Genomic DNA, 24,615 nt, shown 5'->3' with positions numbered 1-24,615 from the left:
CCAAATATGTATATGACAACAATCCTATTGAAAACTGTCTATCTATACATGATATTATAACCATTCTTAATCTTATATATAAAATGTGGCACAGCACAATGTTCGTTATCGTACTCCTTCGAAACGGCTTGACCGATTCTCATGAAATTTTGTCAGCATATTGAATAGGTCTGAGAATCGGCCAACATCTGTTTTTTATACCCCTTAGTGATAAGGGTTGTCCACCCTTAATATATTTTTGAACTAGAAATTACTTAAAATTATTTATCTGGCAAAACAACGTTTGCCGGGACAGCTGGTTTTATACATAACTTTATCAAGCCTTAATGGCACAATAGAACTTTAAATTATTGCTAAAAGTAGGTACTTAAATAATCAGGCTTCAATACAAGAGAAAAATAAACAAACGTTATATTTACATAACGATAAAAATAAAGATAAAAAATGTTGAATCATTACATCGCGTGCTTTCTGATGAGGAAAGAATGAACACTTTTGTTAAAATTATGCCTGTTCGATATTCCTCTTCGTCGATATTATGTAACTTTAAATATTGAAGTGAGATGAAAAGTTGTATAATGTAATACTTTCATATTAAACTACTTCCTTTACTATTTATTCTACAAAAGCTAGTTTAGAAACCAAACAATATTTGCTTAATTGGAATTTAGATAATAGAAACTTTATAATATTTGATGAAAATGTATTCTGAGTAATAAACTTCACTCGTATGTACATTCGTGATAACTTAATCGTTATAAAATGAATTCCCTGTACAGTGGCATGAAAGTATTTGATTCTGCATGGTAAAATGTTACATAAAATGGGTTTATGCACGTGAGCAGAGCATTTTTTTATACTACTTAGTTATTGTTAGCTTAACAGGTTTGGAATTCAAGTTACAGGGATAGTCTGACCAAAAGGGATTTTTACTGATGTTTTTGCGAAAGAGACATATGAAGGTTGTTATCCATTAGGGGATGTCCCCCTACAAATGTTGCAAAGGCTAGAATTCCTAGCTTCGTGTATACGCTCACCGTCATCGGCGTCCGTGCGCAAACGTAGGTAGGTATGCGATCTATTTGCACCGATGCCGTGCCGTGACGTTGCAAGCATTATTCATTAATGCTTTGGTTTTACATTGGTTAGCTTTAACTTTTATGGCTTAATTTTATTATTGTTCTTGTAAATTATCATTATTATGATATTTTTTGGAAATAAGTGCGCATGTGCAGCGCCCAGACAAACCACAACATGGGTTTTAGGCGTCATAGTTTAAGTAATGTTATGTATTATATCTCATAAGGGTAATAAATAAATAAATGACAAGTAACGAGGAAAAAGTAATTCTTCTTTGTTTAATGACTGATATCAGTGGGCGATGGATTAACCTTTGAATGAATGCAAAAATATTTGCAGGAAAAGACAAATGTATGTAATGACATGTGGCATCTGATTGAGAAGAATAGAACCCGTCTATTTCAATTGTTTCGTAGGATGAGACAGAAAGACAACAATAACTACAGAAATAAATTTTAGGCAGCAGACTAAAAACAATTTTCAAACCAACGTTAGAATTTAATAAACTAGACCCTAAAAGCAATAAACGCCTTAGATTAAATAACGCAAAATATTGTTCTAAAACTCTGCATGGCAAAATTATTCCAATGTTGCTACCACAAAATTTGGCTATGTAAAGTTAAAGCCCATTATTATATGTACGTATCGCCCTTTAAAGCCAATAGACTCGTTAAACTGTCGCTTTTCTGTCCTAACGCGTTCTTTTAGCATCCCCGCGAGGATAATAAAGATTTGAGGAGTGGAGGAAATGAGACTGTATGTTCCAGAGGTTAACGTCGTGTTTTGTTTGCAGGTGTGTCTGCCGGCGGCGGAGGCTGGGAGCCCTTAGGGCAGCCGTACTTCGACAACAGCACGAAGAGAGAGGCCACCGCCGCCGTGGGCCAGCCCGCGTACCTACACTGCAAAGTGCGGAATCTAGCTGATAGAGCGGTGAGTGTTAAGGTTTTTTAAAAAAAAAAAATTTGAAATTTAATTTTCGTTTAAAAAATTCTCATTTGTATTCGATCAAAACATGCATGTCAGAATTTCCTTTGATTCATCATAGTAAATTCTTGGTTCAATCGTTTCAAGACTTGGTACTGTCTACCCAGTAAGGGATAAAAAAATATATGTATGTGTTTACATACGCCCTTATGTATAGTATATATTTCGTTACAACATGTAAGCAGACTCCATCGATTCAAACTGAATAATCATCAATATTGGTTTGGGCTCACGAGCGACTCCTGAATTCGTGTACGTACCATAGCTATTTCCCAGACTGATATCGGCTATCACTTGTAACCGTATCTAGATAGCCGTACCTTATGCGCTTATATGTTAAGCCAGCCTCCATTTCCAGTAGAATTATATTATCTTATATATATCTTACTTGTACTAGTAGGCTTGACTAACTGCTAGACGATGGGCGATTGTTATGTGTATATATGGATCTATATTTTTTCGCCTAGTAATTTAACCGAATTAAAATAAGAGGTATCTTAAAAAGTTTCTAACGTATCAGGTATCAATATACAAAAATATAGGTACATCGCGTCTCTGTCCTTTACGGAGCCAACAGTCTAAATGATGGATCTGAGATTCTTTATCAATTTCTTGACTTTTACTATCTTCTCGCTGGCACATACTATCTTATTCTTCTACTAGCGACCCGCCCGGGTTTTGCACGGGTAATATTTATACATATAAATGTTACCCGTGCAACGTGTATTGAGGAGAAGGTTTTAGATATTTAACGGACTTCAAAAATTAAGAGATTAAGCTACCTTCAATTTAATTTATTATGCCTTCTTAACCTCTTTGAATGATATTAGTAATACAATTCTAACAAAATTTATAATCATCCAGTACTACGCGTGTTACACAAATGGATGCAATGATGAATCATCAATCATCGCAATGACAGGTCGAACTGGTGTTTGTATCATAATGTGCCAGTATGTGTAGGGGTTAAATTGATTAATGGAAAACATAAAAGGTACAAAAATAGAGAGGAGAAACGATGGAGAACTTATTTCCAAGTTTCCAGCAGTAATTAGTACCATTTTTTTTTATTTTAATGTTTTATTTCATATAGCGATGTGTATGTAAGGAACATCACAAAATATGTAAATGTTAAATCTCGAAAGCAAAGTTCGTATGAATTAAAATGCGTTATGCGTTAAAATACAAGCTCTGACTCAATATCTCCAGAGCCGCATTTCCACAAGCATAATACTTAACATGGCGAAAGGTCTGTCTTAGGTGGTGGTCGGGTGGAAATCTTCATTTATCGAATCTTTATTGCATAAAATATAAATTTGTCACGTCACATGTCACGAATAAGTAGATATGGTTTCCCAAATTCTTGTTATTTGCTCTGTGGTGGTAAAAGACTACTGTATCTTTATATAAAAGAATAAAAAAATGAGAATATCAAAAAACATTTTTATATTCAAGAAAAATATAGACTATCTCAAAGTTTTTGAAAAACTCGAGTTTTAATTTACATTTAGGTCACGGCTAATAATAACAGCTTTACCAGTTATGACCGTAATAAAAGTATGTACATTTTAATGAATCTTTTACTTATTTTAGCTCGACTTATTTGCTTTCATGTGAACTCTTAAACTTCCTTCTTTAGTTTTTCTATTCAACTTAATCGGTGGCGTGAAATTTGACCTACAATCTTTGATCATGTATTTAGTTTACAAAACAGTTTTTATGTACATTGATAAATGATTCAGTCAGTCAGTCGTCACTTTATTTTTTATACTATACCTATTCGATTATGCTCATTGCTCTTCTTGCATAAAACGTAAGCCGTATATATTTCTCATTACCAAAGAATACTGAATTAGTTTAACACGCAAATTTTTTGGCTGCATGTTATTAAATATATAATTTATCTAGGTCATATGTTGACTCGCGACCTCAGGGATGATGAAGACATTCAGAGGGAGCGGAGGGCGTTGTCAGTCAGAGCGAACATGCTTGCCCGCAGATTTGCGCGCTGCACGAGGGAAGTCAAAGTTACCCTGTTTAAAGCTTACTGCTCTTCTTTTTATACGTGTGCACTGTGGGCAAAATATACTCAAAAATCTTACAAAGCCTTTCGTGTTCAATACAACAATGCGTTCAGGGTGCTGATGGGGCTGCCTCGCTTCTGTAGCGCATCGGGGATGTTCGCAGATGCACGTCTAGACTGCTTTTACGCAATTATGAGGAAGAGATGTGCGTCCTTGGTGCGCAGGGTGCGGGAGAGCCACAACAGCATCCTGCGCATGGTGGCGAGCAGGCTGGATGGCCCATTTGTCAACCATTGCTGCACTATTGCCGGGGGGATGGTGCAGAAATGGGCTGAACAATAGAATTATATTGATGACATTTATGAACTTTATTAATATAATTTTATGAATTTTATTAATGTAATTTTATTAATTTAATTAATTACTATTAGTACTAACATAGCGTATAACATAGTACTAACATTATGAGTCCTGGTTACTTAAATAAATACTATTTCATTCATTCATTCATTCATTAGTCAGTCACTCACTCAGGAACGCAAAAATATTAACACGATCGAAATTTTGAAACCATAACAAATCGTGAAAATATTTTTATGAAACTGATTCCGTCAATCAAGCTCTTTTAACCCATTTCAATTTAATTTTAATTTTTTTTGCTCAACATTATATCAAGCTTGTGGAAATTGTTATCCAATTAGTCAGCTGTTCAAAAAAGAAATTGAAAAATTAGGTCGGTTTCTATTTTCGAAGAAATTCTTTCTTACTTTCTATTTAACCGACTTAAAAAAAGGAGGAGGTTTCTCAATTCAACCGTATATTTTTTATATATATTTGCCTGTTTGCCACAAGTAAAGGCAGAGACTATGTGAAGGGATATACATATATGTGAAGGGGTATGCATATATGTGAAGCGATATGCATATGTACCTACTTGCCACGATCATTACCGATTTCTATTCTAGACTTCTTAACTATTATTTTAGTAACAAAAATCTACTATTTGGGAGGAAAGAAATTACATGGAACATATTTAGATAGTAAAAAGTAAAACAAATTCCACAATACTGTGAATTAAAAAAAAAACATGCGAAACTATGTAATTACTCATTAGTTCTACCGTGGAACTGTTTATTAGAATAAGTGGGAACAAATATTCAATACATTATCCAGGCTACGTTCAGAATGCAGGTGACCGCGACAAGCGACAGGTGACAAAAACAGTCGGCGACAGGCAACCGCAATTTGACACTTAATGGAAAAACCTGTTAACCCACGAAAATGATGGTCCATAATAATAATAATAATTTCTATTGAACGGATGAATGAAATTGCCTGCACAGAAGAACAGCAAGGCTGACGTCCTCACACTATAATGCGGCTAACCTACCTTTAAGGTCCTAAACTTTGCCATCTTTTGTTTGGAATGGCAGAATATAAGAAATGCAAAAAATTATAGGTGATATGTATAATAGTATTATTGCATTGCAAGCAGTCTCTTCGAGATAACCTTAAGGACATCGCGTGTAAGAAAATAAGGTACGTAGTTGTTGCATGCAGCATATAGCTGAAAAAAGAGAAAGTAAATTAATCACCGCAAATGGTTAACAAATGCATTATCAACTGTCTTCTTACAATTTTGATGTTAGTTAAAGATGATATGAAAGTGCACGCCGCGAAAGTATTGTACACTTTATACAATTTATAATATTTTATTATCGCAGGAGATGAGACGATTTGATAGCTAGCAAATTGTCATTATTTAAATCTCAATTCCATCATTAAGCCATACAGCTGAAGGTGGTTTTTCAGTCTTTTCAAGACTGTTGGCTCTGTCTACCCCGCAAGGAATAAAGACGTGATTATATGTATGTATATATACAATGTAATATGGTCGCATCACTTTAACCACATTTTTACCTGTTGTATATTTATTGTCAAATGTTTAGTTTTTGTACTTTTTGTATTAATATAATTTGGCAATTGAATTATGACACGAGTATGGTCAATTGATAAGTAACTTTTAGATAACTTTTTTACACAGAAGATCTTATTATTGTCAATGGCAATGTTGTCTTTATTCGTGTAACTTTGGTTTGTAAGAAGCCACGAGCGATTGATTAAAGAACTTAAAAGAGGGATATTAATAGGAACATCAAAAAGGTCCTATCACGTTAACGTTAATGTGATGAATGGCATTGAGTCCTTATTTCGATAGTAATCTTGAGTTCGCGGTTTCCAAGTCACCTTTTGCCCGAGATTTTATCAGTTTGTGTTCGATTGAAGAATGGAGAATAACAAGACATTAGGGACCAAATTACCCACGAATCGTGTCGCTAATGTTGGCGTGGACGTTATTTTTGTAAATGTAATTACAATGATATTACAGAGTTTGCTTACATTTTTGAGACTATAAAGTTAATGATTTACTTTATAATTATACCTATCAGTTATAAATATAAACTATCCTGATGCTAAAAAGTACCTTATTAAAATATATTGCGATTTTCTCGCATTTCCCCATTTCCGAAAAAATCCCTGACTATTAATGTTTTCCTGCTATCTTCATAATACCTACATGCCAAATTTTGGCCTTTTTTCCATCAGTGACACATATTTGACGTTGTTACTAACAACTTTTTATACAAACGTTACATTGCATATTTACTACCTGTTTCAAATTTACACAACCCTACATCCACACCGATCTACGATTACATCGCTACCGTAGTTAGCGACGAAAATATTTTATAGGTCACCTTTTTAGTAAAGCACTGTACTATTGAATGGAGTGGGCAATCTTTTATGTGGTTTCCGATGGGGACGCGGAGTGAATAGTGGCCAAATTGCCGGCGAAGGGCTGACTCATTCAGCAGATTGCGCCGATTCACTTAACTTATACTGAGACTCACATTTTCGTTGGTTGTTTCAATTATCGAAGGAAATTCTGCGCTATTTTATATAACGAGGTATTTCGAAGGACGAATTATGCTAAGGCTGTTTTACTCCCATTATGCATATCGCCCATACGGATTTATAAAGAGAAAAGGTGTTCAATGGACTCAAAAATGGCATCGATTTTTTTGCACACAGTTCGATTAATTAATACACTGGTCTAAACTTATGTAAGACCTCAGAAATGAATTATACTGTAATGAAATTTAACATACAAAATTACATCAAAATTGATCCACCGCGCAGCGATCAAGTCGTTAAAGCGTTTGCATTACTACTAGAGTACGCCCGTGGCTTCTTTCGCGTAAATAAAAATAGCTTCTGTATTCTGCGAAATCCAAGCTGTAAAGCAAACTATTACTGTAATGGTAAAACAAGATCATCCTTTATAGAAATATGTTAAAACTTCGTTAAAATTTTTAACTTTCTACAACCCAAATGATTTTAACTTTACCTTAACTAAACAAATTTTAGGAAATTACGAAGGGTAACTAACTAACTTCGGTAGGTGCTAGTTAAAAATAGGCAAAGATTTCGTGACCTAGACTATAAAACATTCTGTAACTTTTCAACGTTAATGTGTATTTATCGGCCTAAAACTCTCTTCAAACAGCGTCTAACAAAAGCGAACACTATTTTTAGGTAAATTATATCTAAATGGGGTCTAAAATTGCTGAACTAATTGAGGTTTACCCAGCAAAACAATTAAAACTACAAACAAGTTTGGTGTCACCCGAACTCCAAACAAATTAAATACTTTGTTTTAATCAAACGAACCTCAACAAACTATAGTCTACAGTTTGTTTCCAATTTTGTAGATTGACAAGCACTATTACAAAAGCCCTATTTCATTGGGACACTTTTACTTCAAACGTTTCAATTACTGGGCCGACTGACTTGATTCAATTTTATAAATTTGATTTTTTATAATTATGCAAATTCATATTCAGGATTTTTATATCAAATTTTCCGTATTGTATTTATAAAGCATTGGATGTAAACCAAAGTAATATAAGTTTTCTACCTTTATGTAGTAAGTTAGTTACATTAATTGTTTCTCTAATACTCTAAGGGTAAAGTAAAAGGCGTGTGGAAACTGTATAATTAGACATCCTAGTGTGTAAATAAGGTCTTACAATAGAATGTTGCATATGCCAAATTCATGGAGGTCAGAAAGCTGTCACTACATTGACTTATATAAACTTCAAATGTCTGGATCATATTCAAAGCAAACGGACTATCCATGCTAATATTTTCGATGTCGAAACACTCTTTGTGTTTATTTGTCCGTCTTTCACGTCAAAATGTCCATTAAATCAAATATACCTTTAGTGTGGAGTACTCGGGAGCGCGGGCAAAAGTTAGTACATATTATATAAATACCAAGATTTATTTTCTAAATTTTTATATTTTAAAACACACTCATATAAATTATAACGTGCTTCAAGGAAACAAAACAGTGTTGTGAAACGTAACTGTAATTTAATTGGTTAAAGCACCTTGTCAATCGGAAAAAATAACGTCGACTGCGGCGGTTAATTTACATAACGCAATCTGCTGTAAGTACTGTCAATATCGTTTGTGCCAACTCGCAATGAGTTCAATCCCAGTTGATCTAGGTTTGACCTATAAAAAGTTATCTGGAGAAAGAATGGGCGGGGAACATCCAGTTAGTTCTGTCTCCGCCACGCTTTAACCGTGTCGCGAAGAAAGTTTTAAAACCCCGCTGCGAATCGGCAGGAATACAAATTCAACGTGGAATTAAATGGAGAATAAAATACTGCAATTACTAAGTTACAATATAGTCTCGTAAATTACGATGGTAATTTTGTACGTACTTGAGTGGCACTTAACAGAATTATCAGTGATGTGCTCTTGTTTAGTACCGTTTTATGAGGAAGTGTGATGTATGAAAAGGGTTTAAATTAAACAAGATTTGTTTGGTAGGTAATTATTTGATTACAGGATTATAATTAATTTACAGGAGCATTGAAAAAATAAATATGATAATACCACTTTTCCTAAATCTTGAAATCCTTTACTAGAATTAATTTTAGGAACACAATGTTACAAAAATATGTCTGTCACAATATTAAACTGAATCTTTTTGTCCTCAGGTATCCTGGATACGCAAGCGAGACCTGCACATCCTAACAGTTGGGGTCCACACTTACAGCAGCGATGCTCGATTCGCGGCGCTTCATGCGGACGGCTCAGACGAATGGACGCTCAGAGTGGCCCCCGCTCAGCCACGAGACTCAGGCGCGTATGAGTGCCAAGTCTCAACTGAACCGAAGATTAGTTTGTCGTTTCGACTTACTGTTGTTGGTGAGAAATCAATACATAATACATACAAATATGATTCAAAGTCCACAAACAGAAAATATTAATTACAGAATATCAAATTAGTACCGATCTGACTTTCAATTAAGTAGATACGTTGTTATATTTTAAATCTTAGTCGAAAGCAATATTTTTATTAACTTCTTCTTTCTCCTGGCGTTAGTCCCAGTTACATCCTCACTTTTTTGGAAAGTGAGAAAAAACACCGATGAACACATTCCGGAAAATATGTGTTGGGTTGCCATTAAAAGGTTGCAGAGGTTAAACGGAAATAGCTTCGTGTTACCCTATTTTATAAAATGTTGTATCGTGGTGATTGACTAATATCACAAGGATATGACAGGCGAGCAAAGAAAAAAGTAAACAAACTTCAGTACATCTACGATACAGGTTTATTTAAAACTAAGTAGGTTATACGGTGGCACTTAGTCACAAAATAGTTTACAACAAAAATTTAATTAACAGTATAGTTGCCCAATTCGACAAATAGCAAAGATTCGAAGTATTAATGAGGTCGATGAAGGCAAAGTGTCGGCGGAAGGTCACCTAAATATTTAAGTGAAATCAGTCTTCAACGAATCAAACTTTGTAATGCAAATAATTCCGTAGAAAGACTTTGGATTCAATTAAGTATTAATTAGAATTTAGCTGAACTTCATTACACACTTACTGGTTGGTGGTTACGTTTTGATTATATCGATACCATAACGTAATTTTTTAAATATCGTTGAATTTTTAATGTGGAATGCTGGAATTTATACTACAGATCAGAATAGTGGAGTTTACATGAAATGTGACAGATCTGTCTGCAAAACCTTATAACTCTCGTCTATAAAATGGGTATAATGTATCATCAATTGAGTCTCGGGCTTGTATTGTGACATCGGGTTCATTTTTAAATTTGTATTTTTAAATTTAAAGAATCTCGTGTATTTTGTTCAAGTTTTATCTTCCTTGGCGACAGTTTTATCGTTTAACTCAATAAAGTTATTTGATATAGAGCTGCAAGTGAGAGACCTCGTTTATTCCCGAGGCGGGGAGTTTAAATGAATTTCTACGAATATTGTTGCCATATTTTTGGCCATTAGTAGGATATACATATAAATACATATGATTACGTTTATATCCACTCCGGGGTAGACTGAGTCAACAGCTACTGCCACGGTCAGCAGTATGTCTTAATAATGGAATTGAGATTCAAATAGTAACAGATTGCTAGCTCATCGACAACAAGAAGAATTTCAAGTTTTTTTAGCATTTCTTTTAGTCGCCTTTTACGACATCCACGGGAAAGATATGGAGTAGTCCTAGACTGTTGGCAACCACTCATTAGGATAATGGTGAATGTGAGGAAAAATGGCTTATCTCGGATTTTTAAGAACAAAGCAAATGTACTTCATGTAAACAAATAAATAAATTTAAGTATATTTGTAGAAGGTATAAGCATTTTCTAAATAGTAGCCAGTTGCTTATCTTGAGTTGATAATCTTGTAATGTAGTCCAGTTTTGAAAATGCGGTGGATCAAAAATAATGAATAATTCGTAGCAGACTTCTATTGGGTGTACAAAATCTTACTAACAATATTCGGTACGTTTATAATACAGGTATATTATGTGACCTACTGTACACGTACGTTGGTACGTAGTCACCAAATAGTTTACACCAAAAAAATATTAACAGCATAGTAGCCCAATTCGAAAAATAGAACAGATTCGAAGTATCTTACTATTTTACTATTTTGTGACAAATCTGAACCAATTTTGACGAATTGTAGCATCATATTAATGAACAAACTATTTTTTTTTTCTTAACTAGACACCGCAATCGGCATGTACTTTTGCTTTACCTACATATAATTTGCTTTTTAACACAAAAAATGTATTTCCATTCCATAGTAAATGCCATAGTTTCATGGAAAATCAATGAAGTAATTCTGTTAGACATGTCGTGTTATTACATACAAATGTTATGTAAGGGCGGGAACTAGTATAACTGCTAATTGCTCCACGCCTTGCATAAGAATTACAAATCTACATGTTTAATATCAAATATTAGGTCAAATATTACTGAACAATATTGCCGAGAATGTAATGTGTTGTGAAAGAAAAAATGCCCATGTTTACGTGACGCGTGTTTGGTTGTGTTAAACACGGTTTATTTTTACGAATATTTGTGATATAAAGGAGACTGCTGGAGACTGAATCATCATTTTCGAAGAGTTTCTTTGATATTGACTATGTGGAACATCCAAGGGATCGAATCCACAAGATAAACTTGGTATATTATAACGCCAAGACAAATACCTAATTTGACCTAAATTATTATTTTTAACAATCATAATTTATGTACAACTGTGTCTTGTGTTTATATTTTCTACATGTTTTCTCTGTGGTACTTGAGTTAGAAATTAAATAGTCAAATTGTCCATTTCAACTTGATCTTAACAATAGTTTACCATCTATCAACATAATTCCAAAGATAAATGTAATATTTTCTCCACAGTGTCAAAGGCGGAGATCCTGTCCGGGCCGGAGCTCTTCGTCCGGGCCGGCTCTGACATCAACCTCACGTGCGTGGCCAAATACGCACCGGACCCGCCCAGGTGAGAAAATTATGCCATCGAGGTTCTGGGGCCAAGAAACGCGCGTCGACTGTGAGAGCGACAAGATTTTTTTTTTTGTGTTTTGGCGTATTATTTTCGATAAAAATTGTTTTGTTTATGTTGTCAAATCAGCCTCTTGTGCGTAGGTAAATACGCGTCGAACCCGCCGTGGGAAGAAAATTATGCTAGGTGCTTGGGCCACTAAACACGTGTCGAGTGTGAGAGGGAGTCAAGATGTTATCAGGAATATTTATCATCTATAAATGTCAGTATATTTTGTTTGAAATGACAAACTTGAGAATCCGCTCTTTTTAAAGCCTACCGATTTTCCAATCACGACCCTTCGTGGGTGTGATAGAGACCCGAAAAATAAATTTCCTCTAAAAGTTTGAGGAAAACCTTTCTGAAATTACTTTTTAGCTTTTTGGGAGGTAATTTTACTTATAAGAAAAATAAATTTCATCATCACACATATTTAGATAAATGTTTAGCTTTCTATTGAATGTTCATTTTTTAATGTTTCTTTATTTTTAACAGCTGTATATAATCGAATATTCATTTGATTAAACACTTAGTAGTTGTACTCTACTTAAACTAAAAACTTACAATACTGCAGTACAATTATGAAGTACAAAAAGCTTAGCATCTCTCTCGGTCATACTCCAAAATGTTATTTGTAGAACGAGTAAAGTGTACGGGTAATTTAACACATCGCCACAATGTTGCCAATTTCAGTGTTTGCTACAATATAGCTTTATGAGTGAATAATTTCCCAGTTACAAGTGCTACGAACGAAATTTTGAGCTCACATAAAGTTACTTTGAGAAAGAATTAGCTCATATAGCAAGCAGTGACGCCTGTGGCCACGAGGATCAAACAAAAAAATTGAAAAAGGTTCCTATTTATAATATCAAACAGATGATTTTTGATGAATCTTAAAATGTGACAAGCTTTTTGGAAATAAGTGGGCAGAGTCGCGGCCATCTCTAGTTCTATTATAAGCAGACAGTATTGGTTCCACATCCATAGCGTTTCATTGAAAAAGAGCACTTAGCAATTCGCAACACGGAGGTGAAAAGGTGACCCGTCTTTCAGAGCTTACGATCTTATAATGGGAGTGTGTTATCGTGTACCTTTTCACACCACGGCGCATCTATACATTTAGTCTTCGCATCCATAAACATGATAAGCTTATTTCAGATAAAAGGGTCAGAGGGGTCCTTAAGTGAGGCATTCTTTGCCTATCACCATTTAATGGTGCCCTGTGTCTGCGATCTCCTTGCCAGGGACCTTCAATTTGAATATTGATAGGATGATATGCCTTAAGTCCCCACATAAGATGACATTTTTTATTCAGGTCACCTCATCAGTTATGTATATAGTAATACTTATAAGGTTTATAAAACCATAAAGAATTTTCATGATGTATTGTACCTACTGATAGTAATATGAATATTTAAAGTAGTATATTTAGGGAACAGCTGAAATAGCAATGTCTAAAACGATTTTAAAATAGACGCGCAATGCAGACGAGTGCGGTGTCTAATTTGGAAATTCGCAGTAAATAATTCCCGTTGCTAGCAAAGTCAAGTTAATCATTTACAAATTTAGAACGAAAATATATTGTATTCCTGAAAGTCTAGTGTGTAATTTATCGATAACTGACTGATTGGCTTTGCACTAAACCACTGGGTCTAGATATTTTAAATTTGGCAAGTAGGTTTACTTAGACATCAAAGGGTGCACTTAGATGATATTTCCTAAAATTCCCGTGGGAATCTAGTAATAAATAAAGAAATTTTTTCATAAATTTTAACGTTGCCCTCATTTGTTCTGTATATAAACAGTTTTGGATGACAAAATATATACAGCCAAACAGTTTGTAGGTACATTTATTGCCAATGTATAAAAATAAAACAAAATACTTGCACGTCGTCTGAAATACGACTCTACAATACGTCCGTCTATTGGAGTTTTAGACATTTCCTAGAGAATATTGAATTTTATCTTTGCCAACATTTCCAATTTTCCATTTTCAAATAATAATAAAATTCATACAGACATCCTACACATCTGAGTGTCTCTGAGTGTAATAAAAACATCCTTATTGACATGGTCTCAAACACCAGAAGATTTGTTTTAGAAGAAATCTGACTACTTAGCATCTTTAACTTGGCAAGTGTATTGGTTCTCGGCACTTTAGAATAAGACCACTCCATCTCTTTCCCATGGATGGCGACTAAGGTATTCGCTTATAAAGGGATACTTCGTTACTCGTCAGTGACCGAAGATCCTGGAGTGGATAAGTTAGGGTTTTAAGCGATGTGTCTTTTTTTTTTAAAACCTTAAACACGACACTAGGTTACGACAACAAAGGACCGATACGCACTAAGAAATGATTGGCATGTGCGGGTCAAGTCAGTTATGAAAACTTGGAGCACTTTTTTCTGACCTGTAAGAGAACCTAAGCGTTATTAGATTTTCTGATTCGTTTCCTTCCTCACCAGCCGGTCGTTTACGATTCGAAAAAAGAAGTAACTACATTGACTTAACTATTACTCAAAACTTAATTTAAGTACGAACATTCGAGGCAAATTTCTTAATTGTTTCCTTTTACAGTTTCATCTACTGGTACCGCGGGGAACAAGTGGTGAACTATGCGCAGCGCGGCGGCATCAGCGTGGAAACAGAGCAGCGCACTCGCACCAGTAGGCTGATGATCGCGCGCGCAGCCCCGCATGACTCTGGCAACTACACATGTGCCCCTAGCAGCTCTGGTAAGGGGCTCATTGATTGCTATGTTTGTTTTTAGCATTTGTTTTATTTGCTTCTTCTACGAACCAGCATAAAGTATCTTAAAATGTATCGTGTCTTTAGCCGAATCTTCCTCCCTCTTTTTTTAACCTCTTTCTTTCTCATCGTCCTCTTGACGTTTAGTTAACAATGGCGATGTGATTCTGTGTTTTCGTAACGCCGAATCTAAACCACTATGAAGCTAAGACTTTGGTAATAATAATTTTCTTTCTTAGAATCAAGCTGTTAAACAAATTATAGTTACAGTTTTAGCCCACGCTCTTTCAGAAATCTAGTCTAGATTATTTTAATTTACGCAGATGTTTATATCTGCGTAAATTCAAATAATCTAGACTCGTGGCAGCAGCTACTTACATTTTCATTTAAAATTGTACATGTTTTTGGTTTCATTAATAATCTCTAATTAAATAATTTAATTAATAAATAATAATAATTTAATTAGGAAAATTAAAAATCATTTTGCCTCGTAAAATCTTACATCATATCAAAAGTTGAAGTTCACCACACCAAATATTAATTACTGTATCCCATACCAAGTATCTCAGAAAAAAGTTGAAATACACGACGGGGATTACAGAGGTGCTACCCGCCTATTGTCTTCTAATGACAAAATTACACCAGATATACCAGAGACCACAGCTGCGCTACTATCCAAACAACCCCCAGGTACTTCCACTCCTCTGTTTGTGGATCCTCCGACAGATCTGTCCGCTTGTCTTCATGCTTTTGAGAAAACCGTAAGAGAAGCCCTTGTCTCATTTCCCAAAGGATCGGCGTCAGCTCGGCCTGAAAATTTATAGTTTGGTTTGCTTGTAAAATGACCGTCTGTAAAATCCCGTCTTATTTAATTGAAGAATTCATATGTTGAACTAGTTATATATATCAATAATGCGTTGTCTATTCATTTGCTAAGCTCAAATAACAGTATTTTTCATACCTTGTACTAGCGTATTAATAATACTTCTTATATATAGCCGCTTTTTTATGTAATAAATAAAGCAGTCTTTATTTAAAATGAAAGAGACGTAGCTACAAATGTAAGGTGGATTCTGCTAGCAGCCAAAACAAATATGTTGTTACACAATTAACCCGCCTCGCCCCGACATCGCTAACAATTACAGCAAATACATAAATTTAATAACAAATTAATTGCAGGAAAGTCAATATTTCACATTACCGCTATCGTTGTAACAAATCTCACAATATAATTACCAAATATGGAACAGTTGACATACTTTCAGGATATACGTCAAATAATGCGATTAAAAATGATGAACTGGGGTTATTAATGAAATCAATGGTTTTTAATCTGTTCTGTAATCGGAAACAAAACTATCAGGAGTTTTAGTCATCATTTATGTTTTTTCTTGGCTACCAGGTACGCATGGAAGCTTGCGCTAGATGAATTTGCTCCTATTTCCCATTTATAATTTCAGATTTTTTTCATTAATCGAATATCAGAATATCATCGCTGCTTTATTCCTTGTAGGTATTTTCACTATGGTGTTTTCTACATTATAAGTTTCTCGAAATAATTTATTATTAACAAGTTTCTATATCCGTGAATTATGATGGATGCTCTATTATTTATTGATTTTATGAACTGTGGACTCGATTTAACGTTAAACGCAAGAATATATAGCGAGACCGAAACGTACTCCAATTATAATTACTCGTATAACATACTCAAACTACCTTATCGATTTTGATGAATGGGCTTATACGTAGGATAATTTCTAGTCGTCTAAATGACTAAAACTACAAAAAACTCCTCGGCTTTCTCACAATTATTTTCTTTAATACATTCATATTATTTGTAAATTTTAATTCTTTTGCCTAAATCGATTAATTTTTTTTTGTTTTATTCCTTTTTCGTTGTGCTGATCGAATTCCGTAATAAAATTCAAAATTGTTTATGATGTAAGAACTCATATTGTAAGTCATCGATGTGATAAGAAATACAATCTCGTTTCGAATTACGTGAATGAAATAGGCAATTATTTGACGAAAACTCTCAAATGTCAATTTGGTCTAAAGGTTCAACTGTGGGGAAGCCTTTTCCTTATTTTGAGTGCAATTAACTATAAATAAATAAATAAAAACAGTACCTTATACTTTGAATAAATAATTATTTAATTTATCATTCAACAGAATCTGCATCAGTAATAGTCCACGTGCTCAGTGGCGAGCGTCCGGCTGCCATGCAGAGTTCAGGTTCGACGCCGCCTCGCATCGACCGCACTATCTTCAGTACCGTCTGCTTCATCACCACATTCCACCACCCAAGGATCTGGATGCTCCTCATCATACCACTCGTCACACCATACTTCTCCACGGCTACTCTATTGATCACCATTCTATCTATGAAAATGATCGCAGACTTTTTTAAGGCCGCAGATTGCTCAACTCTTAGTCTATCTTTGAGATGACCAATTTTCAACCAAATAGAATAAAATAGAGTAATCTCCCACTCGATTTAAAGGAAATGTACAGTTATCATTAATAGGCTCTAAGCATGTGATTGTCATAAAATAATAAAACAATTCTATTTCGGTTACGTTGAAATGTATGAAATACAACGAGGTTAGATTTATCAGATTTCTATGAAATTCAAGTGAAAAGTCGAAAATCATTAGAATATTGTCTGTTTACGAGTTGAGTATGTGATGAAACCTTTATCGTAAGTTGTTATCAGAATCTCGTAATGTTTTAATAGGATTAGCGAGCGTTTACGTTACAAACAGCCATTGCGAGATTATCCTTGGCTGAATTTCCTTTGTTTTTTCAGCTAACTACGCTCGTCTTAATCCTAGCAGTGTCGCACTCTTGTACCCATGGTGTCTCATGCTTTCTATTTGAATATCTATCAAAGTCTAAATGTATTAAGGGGTTAAATCTCGGTGATTTGTAGCAGTTTTAATAAAAAGGAATATTATGGTTACCATTGGTGTATCTCTAATTTTATCTGACTACCGCGTCCGCCATTTACCTATTTGGTTGGAACTCTAGCTACCCAGGTTAGTTAATTGTGGCTTTGGCATGAGAAATATTTCTTTAATTTTGCCTTTTACTTAAAATACACCCTTTTATTTTGAACTGTTCCATTAATTGTTATAATAATAGGTACATTGACAAATTTATTATTATTAGGCTGCATAAAATGAAACTGATTTGCATAAATGAAGTCATAGTAAAGCGTTTTTACTATTTCAGACAAGAAAATTAATTTGTGGAACATTTTCATTACCTGCCTGCATATATTATAGGCAAACACGAATGATTAGAAATTCAATCACAAAAATCGAGAAGAATGAGTATAACGGGTGCGGTACCTTTAAGGCAGAGATTACGCGGAATAAATCGATTCCCTTGTTCCAATCTGGAATAAACCAACACTGAATCTAAGCTACCTTATCTGTGTAATGGTGTCTAATCCCACAGTTGGTCTCTTTACCACGTTATTTACTTTGATCAAGTTGAACAAACAAGCGCATAATTCGAGATCAATTTCGCACTAAGACAGAGACGGCCCAAATATCGCGATGTATTTTTTTCCCGCGTGGTAAAAATGCGTGATGTCATGACGGTTTCCTTTATATAAAAACGGGAGTAAAATTCAGTTTTAAATGTTTTAATAAAGTTAAAATTCTGTATCTTAATATATTATATACAATAATTAATAGCGAAAGAAAGAGCTGCTTAATATATAATTTTTAATTTAAAGTATTTGTTGTTATAGCGGCAACGGAAATACATAATTGTGAAAATTTCTTAAACTTTCCTTATAAATGAAACTCAATCATTTTTTTTTTAATTCTAAGAATTACAAAATATGCGTAAGTTCAATACAATTATATGAATGGTTTCCTTATTATTAATTTTCTTTCTAGGTCCAAAAAAGCAACAAATAAATTAGACAACTTGATACTTATGAGTTCACTCAATTTAATTATCGTGATGAATGGGTAAAAATGAATTGTTTATCAAACAAATACCATTTGTCTAATAAACTACGTGGAAATAAATGTGAAAAACTAATGAAATAAGTACATATCGTGTTAGAAGGACGTTTTGTTAATTTAAGTTTCTAATAAAATTTTTAACTCTTAAACCCACATAAAGGGTTAACAAGGAGCCCAAGGCCAAAAATTTGATCAATTCTGAAAAAAGTGTTTGTTCAAATTAATAACAAAAATATCTATATAGGATTTCAAGAAAATCTTATATTTATTAATCATAATTTTATCAAATATGTATGTGTGCTTCTAAAGAAATGTGGATATGAAAGAGCGGAACCTTCACCAATGCGAGGCAAACCCGCACTTTTTCTTATAATAACTGAAGGCGCTGGATTCCCATGTCTTCTTATTTTTGTTACCTTCGAAGATAATTAAATTAAAAAAGTTTAAAGTGGAAAACTTTAGAACGCACTTAACTATGGTGAGTAACACCGGCCAACAAAGATAATAAATTTTGTTTAGAATAGGGTTTTTCTAAATAACCTCTCCATTCCTGCCCCCGAAGCGTGGCACGCGCGACGCCATTTTATTTTTATTATGATGTTGGCGCGATAAAAATAGCGTCGCGCGTGCTATGCGACGGGGGTTGGATCGTAAGTTAGTCCCGGTTATATCCTCATCTTCTGGAGACGAGCCCGCGGTGGACTGCAGTGTGATAAAGTAATATTATTGGAAATACAAACAATAAAAAATTTGCTAGCAGTTCCAGATATTTTACCGTTAAACCAACAGGATCCTTAACTTCAAATACGCGTTCGAGTACACCTATTATTTATATAGCTTGAACTAACATCAATCGCGGCACTAAATAATACGATAGCTAGATAGATATCTCAGCATGATGTTTTTATTCCTCACTCGTCCTTGTTTCTCGTACTTATGTCGAATGGACGAAGACAAACAAATTTACGACTTTCTGAATAAACGAACAAGACAAAAGGGTAAGACATACGGTCAATCGACCGTTTATCAAAGTTCTTCTTTGTAAGTCGGCACTATTTTAATTTCTAGGGAACTTTCTAACGCTTCACTAGCTTGTCTTGGACAAGTAAAAATGTAAAATAATGTTATCTAAACTATTTAGATCATAATCGATATGTGTATTTCATAAAAGAATATTAAATATGTGAAATCACATTTTGGAATTTTAAGCGAATTAGATGATTGTAAATATATGAAATACTTGTGTAAATATTTGATAATGTAAATATATAATTTGTGTCAATTTTACTTTTTGATTATTTGCGGCCTAAATTTCAATTTGTACATATTGATTCTATACCTTACTTAAGCCCTTGATGCTCATATTGCAGTTTTCTTTATTTATGTGACTATTTTATAATATATCGCTGTCTTTAACGAGTAGTTAAAAAGGGTTGTGTAAAACTATCAAATTGTAGTTGTATTAAACATGTTAATTAACATTTGTAATAATACAGAATAGAATAAAAATGATTTCAAGAAGTTATGCTGTTTTTTATTTAAAGAAAAAGTGACAACTTAATTATGGCATTGTTTAAACTTTTTAAATTACTAAGCGTGAATTAAAGCTGATCTGGCTTAAGTTGCTGTCTTTATAAAAAAGAAAAAGAATTCGCTCCGTGGTCGGGCACAAAAATTTCATTGTATTAAGTAATGTGACCACGAAATGGGTTCGGGATGGAGGCTGCATTGAGGGAAGGGCCGAGTCTATCTAAATGAGGGAGTAAGCGCGTATTTTCTCCCTTTCGTGCCCAGAAACGAGTATATTTTCTTCTAAGGGAATCATTTAACTTGATGTATGGGAAAGGGTTACGCATTTGAGAGACACTCTATCAAATCAAATGTATGAGGATACCAGCTTTCCTTACGTAAGTTTTTGGTATAAACTTTTTCAATACAAAGGAGCGGTTGAAATGGAAAGATATTTTTACGATTTTAGTTTAATTTAATTACATTAAATAAGTATTATAATTAAGCATAATAAGCGGCTAAATGTTTACTACTTAAAAAGGTTTTATAAAGTCTACAACTAAGATCAAAAACAAAGTATATACATAACTCATTTATTTTTAAAACAGTACAAAAAATAAATGATAGCGCATCAAAACCGCGGTTAAAAGCTACGTAGTCATTTTAAAAGAAAATTTTATTCTCTTTATTTTTTTCTTATTCCTGAATTTATCGTTTAACCGTTTGATTGTTGTAATGTATGTTTCTTTATTGCATATAAGGCTCTACACAAAAGACTAAGTAATTTCTCTTGAGATTGGTCTGGTTTTGACTACAATACAAATCAATAGGTTGATTGCAGTTAACCCCGTCCCGCACCCGTTTGCTAACAATGTAACATTTTGCTAACAAAATATTTCAATATTGCTTTTCCGATTCTCAGAGTCGCCAACACAAATTTCTGTTTAACAGCAGAGTTGTCAGCGTCTAAAATTTCATGCGTTATATATTAAATATAAATATATAAATATAAATATAAATATATACGGGACAAATTACACAGATTGAGTTAGCCTCGAAGTAAGTTCGAAACTTGTGTTACGAGATACTAACTCAACGATACTATATTTTATAATATAATACTTATATAGATAAACATCCAAGACCCAGGACAATCAGAAAAAGTTCTTTTCTCATCATGCCCTGGCCGGGATTCGAACCCGGGACCTCCAATGTCACAGACAAGCATACTACCGCTGAGCCACAGAGGCCGTCATATATTCTTGTTTTATGAAATTTGTTTCGGATTTTACAAAGTAACAACTATTTAATAAACTGATTGTAACAATATAATATTGTTATATTAAAGTATCCCTTATTAATAGCGGCTTTTTTCGGAAAGCTATGAGTGACACAGTGATTCATAGCTTTCCGAACAAAGTCTCAATTCTCAGATGTCGATCGAGATCTGGTCTGGTCAAGATTTGTAATACAAACTGTGTGTATGGAAGGTTAAATGGAATAATTTTATACTTTTTTACTGCACTTAGTATTATCAATTTTCTAGATCGTCGTAGTTGTAATAGTTTTATTTTAATACTCGCACTATAACAGATTTTCATATGTATTCTATACATATACGAAGTTGATTAAATCGTCACTCCAGAAAATAGTTTCCAAACGAAATGAAACAATTTTCATTTGATTAAAAGCTATGCGATAGGCGCAAGTGTTCACACAAGAGTTTGTTGTGAATTCAACCCAAAAGATTTCCAATTTAGCGAGAAAGGTTCCAATGGCGGGTCACAAAGCTAATAGCAAAAATACATTCTCAAAACGTGACCGTAACTTTGCCACCCGAGGGAGATTTAGTAACACATGACACAGAAATGAAAATATTATTCCGTGATAGCATAAAAACATCAAGGGATCTTATAAAACAACTAAAGTATGCTTGTGAGTTCGCCCGCGTGAAGCGAATCTTTATATTTCCAAGAAATTCTCTGTTAATGCACCCCTAGTCCACATAAGAACCTTGGTGCATGCCAAATGTCGATTCTGTAGACCCAGTAGTTTGGCCTTTGTGTTGATTTATCAATGAATCGGATATAATCCTTTTTTATAGTATTAAGATGATTATTAAGACAAACATGACATTGATATTAATTGATATTGATGGCAATATATTTATGGCAAGACCAATCTGTGTCAAAATTACCATTTACTAGATTTTGTATTCACGAAGAACTATCAAAGATTTACAGAATAGTATATATCTTTATGTAGATTTGTCTTACTGGTTTCTAGGAAAGGAAAGAACGATTTATTCCTTGATCTTAATACCAATTCGAGCACGGAAAATAAATAAGATATTTTTAGAACGTACCAATTCACACTTAGATCATATATTGAGCGCGTCGATTGAATGAAAATATAATATCGTGTATATTCGTGAGAAATAACAGGTAATAATTAACCCTATAAAAGAACAACGATTATTGATTTCTTAGAACTTATAGATGAGAGAATAGATATGTAAGCTAACAATGATGTCCACATATATTATGTCCTAATAATATATGTCAACCCTAAACCGCCGAGCTTGCGTGAAGATAGTTATGAATCTGAATGCAGCGAAAGAAGTATGCATGGATCGTGGCAAGTGTAAAGATGTAGTCTCTATCCCCTCTGGGAAAGAAGAGTGATCTTATATTGTACAAGATATAAATAAAAAAGAATTATAGATATAATTCCTCAGAGCAAAGCAGTCAATCCAACCGATATTGACAAATCCAAACCGCTTATTACCTTGGCGACATACAAGATTTATAGAAAACAGAACAACGAAGCCGAATGGTTTTCCCGTGGGAGGCGTCTATTCTGTTAGTTCCGCCGAGTCACCGCTCGCTCGTTTGTCATCCCACCCTTATTGAGGAGCAAATTTCGGTGACCGCCTCCTGCCTGTTATCGTCCGTAACGTATATTTTCATAATTCCCCCCTGAAAGACATGTTCGGGCATGATGTCCTGTCGTTTGCCTCGTAAAACGGAACACGATTATTTGCTCCATAGTGAATATTATGTCAAAAGTTTTAGGCTTGAGTGAATTTTAATATAGTATGGTTTTTGTATAGTTCAAACTTATTGTAGTGTATTAAACTGTAATTAGCGGCCGCCAGCGGCTCCGCTTATATGTAAATTATAACGAAAACTTCTGTTAATTTCTCTTCCCGTTGGATTTTCGGGAAATTCTCTCTCTTAGTGCACGTCTAGACCACACGAGAAACTTTTATTACAATTGCAAATCTCTAGACCCAAAAATTTTAGCTGTGCGTTGATACCTCAGTGAATCAGCATCCTTTTTATATAGAAATTTAGACGAATTATCTGATGTAGAAGATAAGTGTTAAGTTATAATAACATAACTTCATTTCAAATTTTTGACTGAAAAGTGGCAAACCTTTTATTCATATTTAGAAGTTACCAAGAGAAAACAAAAAAAAACTTGAAACTGTTCTCGATATTAGTGGTTGCCAGCAACACGTCTGCTGAGATTAGAAGCGAAGCGTAATGCTGTTACGTACGATTCATCTTCACAAACCGTATTATCTTTTGCTTATTTAGGCACATACCATTCTTATATTAACGAAACAGATAAGTAGTACGTCAAATATTTTTGTTTAAGTAGTGCTTACTATCATTGATAATTAATCTTAACTGACTTAAATGAGTGTTAGAATTTTTATTTTGTAGTGTTGTTGTTTTTCTATTGATTACAATGTATATATATATATATATATATATATTCCTCTTTTTATATAAATATAAATTCTAATACAACACTAAAACACTACAATATTACAAAACAAAAATCCTGACACTCAAATTATAAGCACCAACAATACTATGTTTCAGATCTCCGACGTTGAATCAAGGACATACACAATACTGCTTTATGTGAGATTTTTCCATCTCATTTCGATTCGCAGTCTCGTTTCGTACGTTTTTATTTGAGGCTCTCACATAAATTAGAATCAGCGACAGCGTTCTGCTTGCAGTTAGCCAAAACTACGCTATTTTTCATACAACACTATCAGTGACGATCGAAATCTTAGTTATTCCGGATTTTGTAATTTGTCTGAATATTAGGTATGTCATCTTAACTCGAGACTTAACAAAATGATATTTGATTGGTTATATCAAATATTGACGAATTATTTACATCGAACGCTTAAAACAATTATTTTTAGTACTAACGAAAATATTATACTACACCTTACTACGTAATAGTTTTTTTTTTTGGTACAATAATCAATAAAGAAAATACCTACACATAATATTTTCCAATCCTAGTTTATACCTA

At 33.9% G+C, this 24,615-nt stretch overlaps 1 protein-coding gene across 1 annotated transcript in view; it reads left to right on the top strand.

Annotated features, from left to right (window-relative positions):
• The window catches only part of LOC106129594 (hemicentin-2), a 32,637-nt gene extending 12,445 nt beyond the window's left edge, over positions 1-20,192 (top strand). Inside the window, exons 3-7 of the mRNA XM_013328195.2 lie at positions 1,874-2,010; positions 9,161-9,371; positions 11,890-11,989; positions 14,609-14,766; positions 16,955-20,192. Coding sequence (XP_013183649.1) covers positions 1,874-2,010; positions 9,161-9,371; positions 11,890-11,989; positions 14,609-14,766; positions 16,955-17,232 — 884 coding nt within the window. The 3' untranslated portion in view covers positions 17,233-20,192. The remainder of the gene's footprint in view (positions 1-1,873; positions 2,011-9,160; positions 9,372-11,889; positions 11,990-14,608; positions 14,767-16,954) is intronic.
• The last annotated feature ends 4,423 nt before the right edge of the window (positions 20,193-24,615 follow it).

This window comes from Amyelois transitella, chromosome 16 (genome assembly GCF_032362555.1).
Source record: "Amyelois transitella isolate CPQ chromosome 16, ilAmyTran1.1, whole genome shotgun sequence".
In the NCBI taxonomy this organism is placed as follows: Eukaryota; Metazoa; Arthropoda; class Insecta; order Lepidoptera; family Pyralidae; genus Amyelois; species Amyelois transitella.
This window is presented reverse-complemented; position numbering and strand designations above follow the sequence as displayed.